General features: G+C 40.8%; 1 protein-coding gene across 1 annotated transcript in view; it reads left to right on the forward strand.

Moving 5' to 3' along the window:
• VPS26C (VPS26 endosomal protein sorting factor C) overlaps positions 1 to 14,592 on the forward strand; it is a 59,960-nt gene that overhangs the window by 16,063 nt on the left and 29,305 nt on the right. The window contains exons 5-8 of the mRNA XM_073360986.1: positions 2,202 to 2,276; positions 3,220 to 3,370; positions 3,690 to 3,842; positions 5,338 to 11,183. Coding sequence (XP_073217087.1) covers positions 2,202 to 2,276; positions 3,220 to 3,370; positions 3,690 to 3,842; positions 5,338 to 5,420 — 462 coding nt within the window. The 3' untranslated portion in view covers positions 5,421 to 11,183. The remainder of the gene's footprint in view (positions 1 to 2,201; positions 2,277 to 3,219; positions 3,371 to 3,689; positions 3,843 to 5,337; positions 11,184 to 14,592) is intronic.

Below are 14,592 nucleotides of genomic sequence, written 5' to 3' on the forward strand. Positions count from 1 at the left end.
GTAAAGGGCTGTTTAATTGCAGTGTAGATGCTTGGGCTGGAGCTCAAACTCTGGGGGGTCCCAGAGCCGAATGTCTACTCCAGCCAGCCATTAGTTCTTAATTGAAATGTAGACATACCTACAGGGACCACATAAAGCTGGTGTCCTAAACGAGTTGTTCTCATCAAGTTGTTCATAGATAGTGGTAGGCTCAGAAATGACTATTGTAACTAATGCCTTGATTCTGCAGTTAGTTCTGTGCAAGTGGACCCTTGCACCTGTGTGAAATTTATTGCAGAATCAGGGCCCACATTTTTTAGCTGTATGGCATGAACATGTTTTGCCTTTCATCATGAAAATGGGTGCAACTGTGATATCTATTGATTATAGATGTGTGCAGAGCACATGTATAAGCAATATAATCTGCACAAATTTAACAAGCAAAATACATTTGCTTCCACCCAAAACTTGTTAGAACACACATGATGCTTAACTCCTGTAAGGAGCTCTTTAAGAAGAGCTCTAATATACTTAAAGATGTTTTGTTCCCCTCGTCATCAGTGATGAAAATGAATACAGTAGAACTTCAATAACCTGCACAAAAATTGCTTCTATCAGCAAAGATTTAATAGCAAGACACTGTAGAGATCTTGTTCCTACATTTTGTAAAATGAAAAATTATACTATGCTACATTTACTAGTACATTATGAAGTATTATAAATAAGCCACAGTTATCAAAATAATGAGCAGCTTACATATTACGCAGTATCCTTGCTTTATTTCTTGTTCAGAGTATACCACTCATTAGTTCACAAAATTCAGTAATTCCCAGTCAGTGTGAATTAATTAGGTTCTACTGTACATAAAATTCTCACTGTCAGTACACAATATTATTTCCCTTAACCTTATTTCCTTTGCCAGAATTCGTCAACTGTATTTTCCCATTACTGAAAATATGTATTTATTTATGGCTGGCAGTTTCCCAGTTTTGCTGTTGTACACAAACTACTATGGACTCAAAGTAATGGAGAGTAAAACAACTGCAAAATTCAAGTTGGGCCTTCTGATGATGATACAATACTGCACCAACTCCCAACAGTGCACAGCTGGGACCCTCATCATTGATTGGCACACAACAAATCCTTACACTTATTTTAAATGGAAGCTTTGCTGAAATGTGAATGGAGCTGAACAAACATAAGGCACCTCATTGGGATGAGGGTGAAGAGAGGCAGTTACTGAAGATTTAAAATGACAATTATGTTTTCCTTTCTGCACAAAGTGTCAGACTGCCATTTCAGCAGCAATTCAGGGCCTTTTAAGTCACTTTAAACTTACTTTCTACAGTAAAACCTAAAGTAGGAGGTTGTTAAATATTCCAAATATATATTTAAAAAAAAAAAAAACATAGGTCCTCAGCTGGCAAAATCAGAGGAACAACACTGAATTACACCAGCTGAGGATCTGACCCAGTAAGTTAAAAACAGCTACTGGGCCATAACCTGCTTCTAAAAGAGCTCTTGCTGGGCGGAGTTAGGGAGTTGAAATAGTGCAGGTAGGGAACTTCAGATAGAGAGGGTTAGAAAAACAATCAATATGCTCAGGATAATAGAGGAAGTGCATATATAACTTTCCCTACTATTTTCTCAAATCTGCTTACTAGGAAGGCTGAGTAATACTGGAAGGACACATTGCATCAGACCTCACAAAACTTTTAAAAAAAAGCCAGCACTGATATGTAAAATCAAGAGCCCTACTTTAACAGCATGGCAAGGTGTGCATTAGTTGGCTATTGGTTTAGAGCACTTAACCTTGTGACTCACAACACAGCATGCTCAGGGCAGGCACCAGTAGCCTAGTAGTTCATATCGTGTCATGGTTTTACAGTAATGGCAAGGATAGTTTAGAGTGTCAAAATGTGGTTATTTTGTAACACGTGGTGACTTGTGTGTGTTCCATGTCATAATCATGTCCTGTTTTCTTGCAACGTCTAATAGACTTTACATGAAATGGGTCAATTTCTTATTAAAAGAATTACACTTAGTTCTCTAAAGACTATTTCAAAGTTAGACATTGTAAAGTGATTAGGTCAGCTTCTAAACTGGTCTTGCAAGTAATGGCATATGAAAAGGGATTCTTTTCATGATTCGATGTGTGTACATTATGTAAACTCTATATACTGAGTGTCCAATATCGATCCTACCTTTTCATTTCATTCCAGCCTCAGAAAGGGAAGTTGATGCCAAGCCCAGTGGACTTCACAATTACACCTGAAACCTTACAGAATGTTAAAGAGGTAAACCTTTTGTTTTAAAAAATGCTTTAAATGGTGTTGAGTGACTCCCTTGTCTCCAGTGTGAATTGGTGTGAGGAGTGAGATCAGTGGCTACTATTAGATTCTGCTCCACAGCTAGTCATAGTTCTTCCTCTCCTCTTTTGCCAGTTTTGATTCCTGACATGCTGAGCAACATGTTTAATGGACAGCACTGTCACTTGTTCTTTTGTGTTGATGCTGTATTGTTAACAGAGCTTTCCTCAGTAATGGTTACGCGTTATTTTTTTATTTCCCCCTTACTGGGAACCAACCAAGTCAGTGGAATATGGTAGCCAAGAGCTCCCATTGACTTCAGATGAAGCTGTGAGTGCTCAGCACTTCTGTAAATCAGACCCCAGCATCTCAAGCTGAGCACCAGAAAATGAGGAACACACAATCACTTTTGGCTTAAATGACTTGCCCAGTGTCACGTAGCTATATGGTGATAGAGGCAGCGATAGAGTCCAGTTCTCAGGGCAGCATTCACTGCCTTAACCCTGAGACCCTCCTTTCTCTCCCTACAATCCCCTGCCTCATTCACTAAACACCTTCCAACTGCCACAAAAAATAAATCAGGTGTCCTACAGGCAACGGCCTCCTTCACTCAAGATCCTGATTCATCCACAGTCCATCCTGTGCAGGGACCTAGTGGGGAAAAAAAATGTTACCATGTAATTAAAGACTGTATCACAATGCTTACACTCAAGGGGGCTCCATTAACATTGCACAGGCAAGCTTGATCCCGGCATTTTCGAACTTTTAAGGGTCCTGACTTTCCAACCTTAATAATCTTTTGATGTAGGGTTTTTATGTACTTCAGTAATTCTTATGCTGCTTTTTTCCACAAAGCGAGGTTTTGCCTACTTAGCATTCTCTATGCTTTTTGTGATTAGTCATGTGACTTTTTTTCCCACTCTACATGTAGAGAGCCTCGCTCCCAAAATTTCTCATCAAAGGTCATCTCAACTCGACTAACTGCATCATTACACAACCACTAATTGGGGAGTTGGTGGTGGAGAATGCAGAAGCTGCAGTCAAAAGTATTGAACTACAGTTAGTACGTGTGGAAACCTGTGGTAGGTTGTTTCATGTAAATTAAAATCTGAATATACCACACTGGTTATCTGAATATTTATATTCTAAATGGACATAGCACACTTGTCTAAAGCAGTAGTAGAAATCATTTGCAAAAGTTACTTTTTGTGTATCAAAAGTATCTTTTTTTAGGGTGTATAGATGTAATTGTTAAACAGTGGTAAGGTCAAAGCTCTAATGGGTAAAAGGAAGGGTGTTTGGTTTTTGGCTAATGCCTCCAGCCTTTGAACTATGTTCAGTAACTTTCTAGTAGAATTAGTGCTACTTTTTTTTGTTCACCCCAATACTTGTTTTCTCCAGGTTGTGCTGAAGGTTATGCTAGAGATGCTACAGAGATTCAGAATATTCAGATTGCTGATGGGGATGTCTGCAGAAGTTTGTCTGTTCCAATATACATGGTATTCCCCAGGCTGTTCACTTGCCCTACGTTGGAAACTACAAATTTCAAAGTTGGTAAGGACCCAGCTATTTTTGAAATATTGGTACCTTCGGAATCCATGTGAAACAAGCTGCTAGTTTAAGTTTGGTTTCTAGTGGGTAAGGGGCCACAATACAAACTACCACCACTGACACTAATGAGCAGCTTTGCAAGGGAGACCAAGGAAACCTTCTTACCAACAGAGGTGGTCCTATACCAGGGTTGAAGTATATTACCAGAGCAATGTGGGGAAATCAGCACTACTGTTCTTTGAACTGTACCTGTTGTGGATAAAGAGGACTCAGGCTCCAAGCCTGTCAGGCCACTAGCTTTAGGGAATACTAAATATACCAAGCAATTTGTCTCATTAAAAACCTCTATACCATTCCTTTAGCTATAACCTTCTCCATTCAGAACTAAGTTCTCGATCTAGCATATATTGTTGTTTTCTTACTCTTAGTGGTTTCGTACGTAAATGGTCTAAACTAGAACTAAACTAGTTGTGACCAGAAAAATTCTCTGGGAGACGCAGTTTTAATGGCAAAGATCCGGTAGGGATTAAATATGCTGAACACTCACAGCTCTCAAGAGCAGCAGGAAATTCTGAGGGTAAAATGCTGAAAAGTGATGCTTTCCTTCCATTATCCCTTTCTGTCATCACTGACACACTCACCATTCTCCCAGTCACTCAGGCCTGGAAGTTGGGGGTTGTCTGTGACTCCACTCTATTGACTCACAGCCAGGCCATATCCAAATCTGTCAACTTCTTCTTCCATAGTGTTGCTAAGATTGTTTCTTCATCGATGCACACCACAAAAACTCTTGTCTAGGCTCTTATTTCCCCTCCTGAATATTACAGTTGCCTCCCTCCTTCCTGACAACCTCATCAAATATTCCATTTATGGACATTTGAAACGTTTCTGCTAAAATCATCTTCATAATCCATAGTTCTAGCCAAGTTTTCTTCTTTTGAATCTATCCCCTATATCGCTTCTCCTTTTCCACTACATAAGCTTTTTGTGCTTGCGTTTAGCACCCTCCACAATTTAGCTCCTCCCTACTTATGTACCTTTGTATCTTAGTATCATCTCCAATTACATTTCCTCTGTTTCAACAACTTTGATCATCCATTTTTGTGCTTCTCTTATATGTGCAATGCCCTCCTATGGATTTATTTGGAGAACTACTACCCTAAACTCCTTCAAATTACTCCTCAAGATCTACTTCTTACTATGATGCCAACAGTAAATTACTAGCTAATTATGGCTAGACAGGTGGCTACCACTAATGCAATTAATCATATATTTTATGGAGCTACTTATGCTGACAAATAGGCTGGAGAAGGTGGTCATTTTATAGTGCCCTGTTGTTTTCTGCAGTGTTGAATCATCTAGCAACAGATAATCCTAAACACTAAAAACAGCTTGAAAGATTTATCTAAGGTGAAGGCAGCTGAAAGCAGGAGCCACAGAATTATCATTGTTTCTACTGTACAATTTGAGTTAATACCAGAGCTCTCTTTTTCCCTAGAGTTTGAAGTTAACATTGTTGTCCTCCTGCATGATGATCACCTCATCACAGAGAATTTCCCACTGAAGCTCTGCAGGGTGTGAATATCCGGAGGAGAATTGCTAATGGAGGAACAAGGAAATTCTTCAGCTACCAAATGGAAATTCAGTTCGTATCTTCAAGCTTATTTTAATTGAAGGACTAAAACATTTGCTCATCCCACTATTGACTTCTGTGTTGGAAGGGAGTGCATTTCTCTGTAACTCTTACCAAACACTTTGTCTATCTTCTGATATTATTAGTGAATGTGCTTTTCTGCTGAGACTCCTGCCAGGTATCTCTTTGAATTGGACAGCCATGCCTCCCTTTCTCTATTTGTTTTTCTTAAGAACCCTTAAGGGATGTATTTTACACATTCCTGTCATGTGTACAACACCCAGTAAGTTTCCATGATTAATTCATAATTTAACACTTGTGCTAACGCTTTAAATGTTTCCTTTATAAGGACCCTTGTATCTAAACACTAACCGGCCCTGCTATGTATTGGTCCTTGAAGGAGAGACTGAGATTAGATGTTTCCTAAGCCTCCTCATCATATGGATGCTGGGAGACCTAATGTTCAAGAAATGTTTTGAGACCTTTTAATGAATGGTGCTACAGAACTGGAACACAGTGTTATTGGATCAGCATCACACAAAGATATGAAGTGAAAGGAAACTAAGTATGTTTCAGTTAGATTAGGAAGTGAATCTATTAATCAGGGGAACAACCTCAGAGCTAAAGCTTTTTATTGTAACAAAGTTGATACAACTATCACACTCTCATTAACTTGGTCAGTTACTTGCATAAGTTCTACTGCAGTGCGAGGACCAACCTGTCAAAAGAGGTTCTAGCTTGCAGTTGTGGCAGATGTCCTGCGCTTGATTAGCCATTCCATGTTAATTTCTTTCCCCCCCAACTACTGAGTTCTTTACGTACAATCTAGTTGTGGTGCGAAAACGTGGGTCCTTGCTTTGCTCTTGTGGCCATGAGAGCAATCCGATGAAAGCTGCTGTCAGTATGCTTGGCTGCTATATTGTAGACTAGCTCCTTCCTATGCCTGACTTTATTGCCAGATAGAATACTTTACTATAGACTGTATAAACATATTTATGTTTTGGCCACCCCGGTTAACCTTTTTTATGCAATATGGTATTATATGGGTAATTAACTGTATCTGAGCCAGTTACTAGTTGCTTCCCCTTTCATTGGAAGGGTTAGTTGACATTTGCTGAATATGTCAAGACATAACTATATTAGGGGGTGTGGGGAAGGGGAAATGCACCAGGCAGAAATGAGTTGGGTTTTTTATTATTTTTTTTAAACTATTTTCTGATAAAAGCCCTCCATTGCTTTTTTTAGTTAGCACATCTTTATTGGGTAGACACCCTTAAGCTGCCACAGCAGGAACTAAACCAGGAGACCATCTTGTTTTGGGGAGGTGGTGTAGGGTGGAAGAAATGTGTTTTTGATAATGTAAGAAAAAGTACGTATAAAGGCAAAGTGTGCTTTTTCTGAATATACATTTGCAAATGAAACCGTCAGGGGAGGAGGAAGAGGCACTGTAAAGCAAAATGAGCAGGCACCTAAAACGTTAACTCAATCTTGAAGTAAAGACACTTGACAAAACATCTGATTTTGGCTTTACAGCTCCCTTCATCCAACAGAAAAATACTAAATTTTCCAGCTGGCTATTCAGGCCTCTGCTCTGGCTAATGGCAAAATCCTTGTTCAGCAGTTTCCATGTTTTAGGAATAAAAACCTGAACGTCTAAAAATCTAGTTTAACAACTTGCAGTATCAGCACAACATTTTGGCATTAAATCGTTCAAAATCCTCTCCTTAGCCACTGCAAAAGCAATGTTTGCATGTGATCTGGAAATACTATTACAGGATCATTTGGGGGGAAATGAGGTCTGTGACTTTCAAAGAGGCAGGATGACACTAGACTGCTAGCTATTGACCAATACCAAAATGGCCATATGAATTTACAGATTTTTAGGGATCTTTTGTAAGCATGTAATGAACATCTAATGGAAACAATATATAAATAACACTACTATGAATCCTGCATTTAGTTTAGGGAGTACTGACATTTTCACAGCATATACAGACCTATACCCTCCAGCACAGAATTACACCAACCTAGATCATCCCACTGAAGTTCTTGTTCAGATGTGACACCTACTGGAGTGTGTGAGACAAACTATGAAGATTATTCTGGATCTGCTGAAGAGGAGAGCATGTTAAAGCTCCCGGTTAATCTCGCTACATGGATGATAGCCTTTCAGCTAGGAATATCAGTGTAATAGAAGAAACACTATTTTCCTTAGGGAATAGAGAGCACATACATCCTCCCCTTCTATTTACTAAGCCATTTGGCTGAAAAGATGCAGAGGGGGAGAAAAAGTTTGTCCTCCAAAAACTAAGCTATGATTAGCAGGAAGTCCTGTGTATATAACCTCCCTTGTGCTTAACTGTACGTCTGTTTCTTTATTGTTCAGGTATGAAAGACTCTAGCTGGGTTCTTTGAACACAGTGGTCCAGATATTTTGTACTGTTTACAGCATAAACAATAGATTTTTGCCCTCATGTTGAGAGTGGGTAGATGGTAATTGGGGGCCCCAGAACCTTAAATTATCAGGTTTTTTTAAAGACATTGTTTTTCCACTCTGCTGAATTAGGGATTGGTGGAAGCCCGAAGACTCTCATCTGTACTTTATTTACATTTTTCATAGTCTCTTTTCACCACTACAGAGGGGTTTGGGGCTTTTTGACAGATTAATCTTTACCATGAATTAAAGTTGATGACTCTGCTCATCTATACTCAAATGTTAGCAGAGCTGGTCAAATTCCAAGGCACAACTTAAAATGTTACCTGCTGTAGAGTGACAGTTTCTTTACTTCTAGCAGCATTAAAACTGGAACATAAGAAGCATCCAGACAAGGCTGTGACTTCTTGACTTTTTCCTCAGCCCTCAATCATCTATTAATTCAAAGCCCTTCAGCAATATTCCATAGGTCAAATTTGAAAGTCCCCAAACCTCTGATCTCACCGAAACAACTATGATCTAGCACTTAAACCACAACCATTAAATACTGATCAACTTTAAACAAATCTCTTTACTTCACACCATTAGGGAAATACCATTAAATCACAATCTAACTAGTTTTATTATCCTTTTCTAAATTTTTGTTGAACATAACCAGTTTTCTAGACTATGGCGCTTCATATTACTTCATGACCATAAGTCTGCATCCATGGAGTTTTGTCCTGCTCATTTCAGGAAAGGTAGCTGTTGCTTTCAGTGAATTAATTTTTTGTCCATATAACCTATCTGAATTCTGAAGCAGTTTGGACTTTTAAAGTGAGCTACTGATGGTAATCTCTCAGACTTCCCCTTTAAAGCTGGAAATTATATGTGAAGTAGCTTTTTCCCTTTCAAGTCTGTGGACTGGTCTATAGCTACATCGCTTGAGGGTGTGAAAAAAACCACACCCTAGAGTGATGTATTTAAGCTGACCTAACTGCAGGTGCAGACAGCATTAGGTTGATGGATGAGTTCTCCTATCAGCCTACCTACTGCCTCTCTGGGAGGTGGATTTCCTACACTGAGAGCAGAACACTTCTTGTCAGCATAGGCAATATCTTCAGTGAAGTGCTACAGTAGTGCAGCTGCAGTGTTTCAAGTGTAGGCAATCCCTCAGGTAGGTGGATTACCTATGCTGCCAGGAAAACCCCTACCTGTCAGCATAGCTAGTGTCTACACTGAAGAGCTACTGCGGTGCTCGTGCACTCCTGTAGCATTTTAAGGATAGATGAGCCCTGTGTAGCTAGGTCTGTCACATGTTTCTAAGATCAGGGAAATCTCTAACTGTACTAGGTAGAAAGCTCATACTTAAAAGGATGGGATCTGTAATCGGCAATCCACCCTCAAAAATACTTTGGACTGTAGCAAGGGAGAGGGGCAGTAGTAAATGTTTAGTGCATGTCAACACCGAGCTAGCTCTTTGATGCTGGTTTTGCAGTTTCCAAATAGAAGACAGTCCTATCTAGCTGACTTCAAGTAAGTGAGATTTGGGAACTAGCATTGAGCAGTTTTCAAAGTTTTGCTTTTTTTTAGTTCTGGAACGCTAGAATACACTTCTGCACCAAGAGGTGAAGTCTGGTGCAGTAGAACTGCAGAATACATGGAGTCCTTGCTGTAGTGAAGTCTTAGATACTATTGTGACAAGTGTTTTTAAAAATGTGTATGAATGAATACACTTATCTTAGTCGCTGAAGGACCTGCACTGCAAAACCAGCAGCTCACAGATTCATATCAGCCAACACTGTGGGGAAAACATGGCCTATTCTAAAGTTGTGTTGTTGGAAGTAGGGTAGTTGCTGATTGTGCAGGGGCTCTTAGGGTGAGGAGCTGCCATGTTCTTCCTACACCCTGCAACCCACAACAATGGAGAGGAGCTGGAAACACATTGTCATCACCAAATACTGATTCAATTACTACTGGTCCCTCCACCCATCCAGACCCTTTCCCCACCCCACTCTGGAGCACTCACCTCACCTCTTTTATCTCCAACTGCTTTTTTCCTTTTTTTTCCCTTCTGATACTGGATGAGTCTGGGATGGGGGCAGCTGGGAGTCTCATTCCCAGCCTCTAGGCCAGTGGTGCAGCAGGAAGCCTTACATGCAAGGGTATGGTGCTGGGGAGCAGGGCTGATCGCTCCTGACCCTTTAAGGAGGCAGTGGGAGAGTGGAGAGATTGAAAAAAAGGAGCTTTGCCGGCTCTACATGCTGAGGAAGGAAGAAAGCCTCATAACCCGAGTAGCAGCTCTGATTGGCTGCATACCCTGGTGGGTTTTCCTTCTAAACTCGGAGGAGAACCTGAAAGCTCACAGTATTAGCAGCCCCCCTCCACATATTCGCATACACAGAAAAACCTAGCATTGCTTTCCCGTCCCCCATCAGCAAGATCTTCACCACCTTTCAGGCCTGTCTGGAGGCAGCAGGACTTCTTCATTCCCAGCCAGGGGCCCAGTCTTCACCTCTCGGGGTGGGTGCGGAGGAGGAGCCAGAAGAAAGCAGCTGCATGGAGCTGGGCAGTGGCTATTGTGAGGGCTGACAGTCTGGGCAAGCAGCTGATGGATTGGCCCTGGGGTTGGGGGCGAGACTAGAGAAGCACAACCAATGAGTTGGGTGTTGTCCCACTAGGGATTTATACCATATCAACCTATAGAGTTGGCAGAGTTGAGACTGACAAAACTGGATTACTTAACAGTGGACTTTTAAGATAAAGCGTTATAATATCTGAGATTGCTTTGGGATGGGCTCTTCAGCTAAGGCCGTTGCTAGGTAAGGGGGTGTGTGGCCACTTGTACAGGTTTCACTGGGTACTGTACCGTTCAAGCATGCTTTCCAAAACTGCTCTGAAAACCAACCCCGCTTGAAGCTACCACTGCGCTTCACCGTCCTCCTAGCTGTGGCGCTCTGAGGAGGACTGTTGAAGGGGGGGAGAGGGAGTTCTGCAGGAAGAGCAGCGCGAACTCCAGAGCAAGGTGGGAAGGGATCTCAACGCGGAATACAGACAGTCATAACCAGCGGAATTTTTTAAATTGAAGCCTGCCCTGCATTTGACCGTGTGGAAACGCAGCAAATACTACTCCTGGGGGAGTGTGTGCCATGCAGAATTTTTCCCTCAGAAAATACATTCTGCAGTTACTCCTTTTGCCCACCTGGGGCTGCTGTAGCATCAGAACAGACTGCAGCTGCAGACAGGGAAGAGAAAGACGCTGCCTTCCTCACAGTGCCCTGCCTATGCGGCCGGCCAGGTCAGTGCATTGGGTTATGGGGGGATGGACAGCATGAGGCTGCTGGGGGGGGAGGGGTCCACAGACTGGAGTTCAGAAGGACAGACTGGGTAAGGGCTGAATGGGGGTGGGGGTGCAGGGCCGGATGGGGAATGGGGTGCAGGAACACATAGGGATAGTGGAGTGGCTGAGTAGGGGCACAGGGTGGGGGTGCAGGGCCATGTGTAGGGAGGGGGTTGTCTGAATGGGGGTGCAGGGGGAGGGGGTAGCTGAATGTGGATGCAGGGCCACAGGGGGAGGGGTGGCTGGGGATTGCAGGGCCATGCAGGGTCAGGGGGAGAGGTGGCTGAGTGGGGGTGCAGAGCTGCGCGGGGGGCAGCTGAGTGGGGAGTGCAGGGCCACATATGGACAGGTAGAGGAGATGGCTGAGTGGAGGTGCGGAGACACGTGGGGGGAGGGAGATGCAAGGATGCATAGGGATGGGGGGAGGACGGGTGGCTGAGTGGGGGAGCAGGGACACATTAGGGACGGGCAGATGTACCTGACTGAATGAGAACAGCTAAGGGTGAGCCAAGATTTGCAGAGTGGAGGCTCCCTAACATTCCCTTCCAACCCCCCAAAAAAGCCTTCTCCCACCCACACCCAACAACCCTCCATGTTCAGACCCAGGCTCCTTCCCAACAATTACTTCCCTCTCCCTCAGCTCCTCCATTACCCCTGACTCCCCCAAGACTTTGCACTGCTTCTGAGGGGTGCGGGAAATGTGTTTCTGTATTGTTGTTGTTTAAATGAATTATTACTCAAGAGTTCTATATTAATAGGACTAGTAAGGAATCTATTTGTCAAAAAACATTTCCCGACTCTCTTTTGTTGTCTGTATTGTTACAGACATATTTGCTGACAGGTATTTTGAAATAAATGACCAAAGTAATTGAAACTGGCGTGATTATATTGTGTTATTTTGACAAATAAAATATATAGAACTGCAGAATTTTAACATGTGCACAGAATTTTTAATTTTTGGAGCACAATTCCCCCAGGAGTAAAATAAGGTACAGTAATCACAGAGCAGCATAATTCCCTCTCTAAATTAAAGCATGTTATTCCAAGATAAAACTGTAGTGGGAATCTAGAATTGAGCTAAAGTTATCCTAACAAAACTTTGGAAGCTACATCATCTTAATGACAGTAATAAAGTATTTCCTACCACCACTGAGTGATCTAAATTCTTACGTAATGCTCCTTGCAAAAGCAGCAGCCATCAGACAGACATGTTTGTTCCACTGTGTCACTGCATGCATAATTTGGATTTCAAAGACTGCGTTGGCCTTAGTCAGAGTCCTTTTATAAAGTTGCTAACTCTTTAGCTAACAAAGAGGATCAGATAAAGAACCAAAGTAAATACAATTCATTGGTTTTGATTATATCTGATATGAACAAAGTTTGCTTAAAACTGACATACAAAAAACCTCTGAATGGGAAATTTTTAAAATCAAAGAAATTTTAAAGAGAACCCCACACAATCTGATCGTTTTAGAAATATCTAGTATTCTCCTCATGTTATTCAGTTGCAGCCACCAGGGTGGATTGATTAAAATCGGAGCGATTTTAATCATGATTTAAATCAACAAACAGGAAATCTTGATTTAACTCATCATTTTTAATCTTTTGCATTTGTACTTCTTAATTTTCCTAAAGAAAGCTTGATTCTCATTGATTGACAACCATTGTAACATGTTGATTTGCAACTAAATATAGCCAAATTTGGTTCTTTTATTTTCTAACCAGGAGGCTATGATATCTATATGCATTTATTTAAGCTATTATGTAGATTCTCACATTTATTCAGATTCTTTATATTGTTAGAAAATGGTGAATGATGCATTTCTTATTTACGCAATGATTAATTTTTTTACTTGTGTTTTGTGTCAAAATCTATTTGGATAGAAATTAAAATTCAATTAAAATGCACGAAACCAGCATTTTGAATTTTTTTTTATTATTAGTTTAATAAAACTACCTTAAATGTCCTGAATATGTAAGAAAATTATTGAAATGGTTTGCATTGAAAATTAACTGGTTTATTAAAGAAAGGAAGTATCGTCTGTAGTTAGTGAATTGAATTGATGGCCACCATGCCATCTAAAATTTTGAACTAGTAGAGTTCATCCTCTCATACGTCATTTTTATTTATAGATTGGTAGAGGAAAACAAGCTTCCCTAGTTCTCCAGATCCCAACTGATTTCTTAACTTTGAATTAACTCGTTGAACAAACTTAAATGAAAAAAATACTCTTTCTGCACTTGCAGAAGAGGCTATTGCTGTCAAAAGGTGTTTTAGCATTGCAACAAACCCTGGTTTCAGGTGCTTAGCCAGTGGTTTCTACCAGTTCAGTGCTTTTGACTTTCTTTAAAACTTATCAGCAAAGATATACTGCTTAATATTATTGTTTTAAAATAATTTAAATGACTGTAATAGTTTCTAGTAAATGTAGGCATTAATGTAGGTTGTCAATTTCAAATTTTACTTTTAAATAATTTTGGTATTTTTTGAAAGTAAACCTAGATTTCATTTAAATCCAGAAAATGTCATTTTAAAAAAAAAAAAAAATTTTAATCATATATGTTTATCCACACTACTGACAACTATACCTAGGAGCATCACTGGGTAAATGTTGAAAATTGTGACTTTCTTTTTTTAAAAATAATTACAAAAGTGTTGCCTGTGACTGTATGGTGTTTTGTTGGTACAGTGAAGCAGAAAACTTTCTTCTATATAAAAGAATATATATATAGATTTGCCACTGAGTCTGCAATGCTTCTCTAGTGACATCTCTCAGAAGGAGAAGAATCCATTAACTGTTTTAAGGATGTGAGGTATGACCTTAGGGAAGTATTTGCACCAACTCATCACCAAGTGTTAGATTTACTGGGAGTGATGCACTGTGGGGAGATTTTTGCCTCACTGTACCAAGTTCAGTTGGCACAGACAGGCAATTATTTCCAGCATGACAGTTACCTGAGTGGAATTTCAAATACTGATTACAAATGAGGGCGCAATGCTCCAGCAAAGGAAATATGCATAGGCTGCCTCCTCAGGGGCAACATGTCTCTGTGGAACTAGAAGAAACTTTGTAAGCAATGAAACAGATTATAGTTAAAGCAGATGCAATAACTACTTGAGTATTTTGTGACTTTTGTCTTGCTAGCATGTGATGATATTGCTGTTCCTGTGGAAGACATGGTGGCCACAGCCAAATTGCGGCCACTTAATTCAGTCACCAGGAGGCAGTATGGAGAGATTGGACAAAATGTTAGGGGGCAGCTACTGCACAGTTTGCAATTTTTCTTCAGTTAGACATAGTGGGGTCGGCAAAATAGTGTCATGCCCTGAAAGAGGGCGGGATAAATGCCCCCGCCCCCACCCCGA

Source organism: Lepidochelys kempii, chromosome 1, assembly GCF_965140265.1.
Source record: "Lepidochelys kempii isolate rLepKem1 chromosome 1, rLepKem1.hap2, whole genome shotgun sequence".
Classification (NCBI taxonomy): Eukaryota; Metazoa; Chordata; order Testudines; family Cheloniidae; genus Lepidochelys; species Lepidochelys kempii.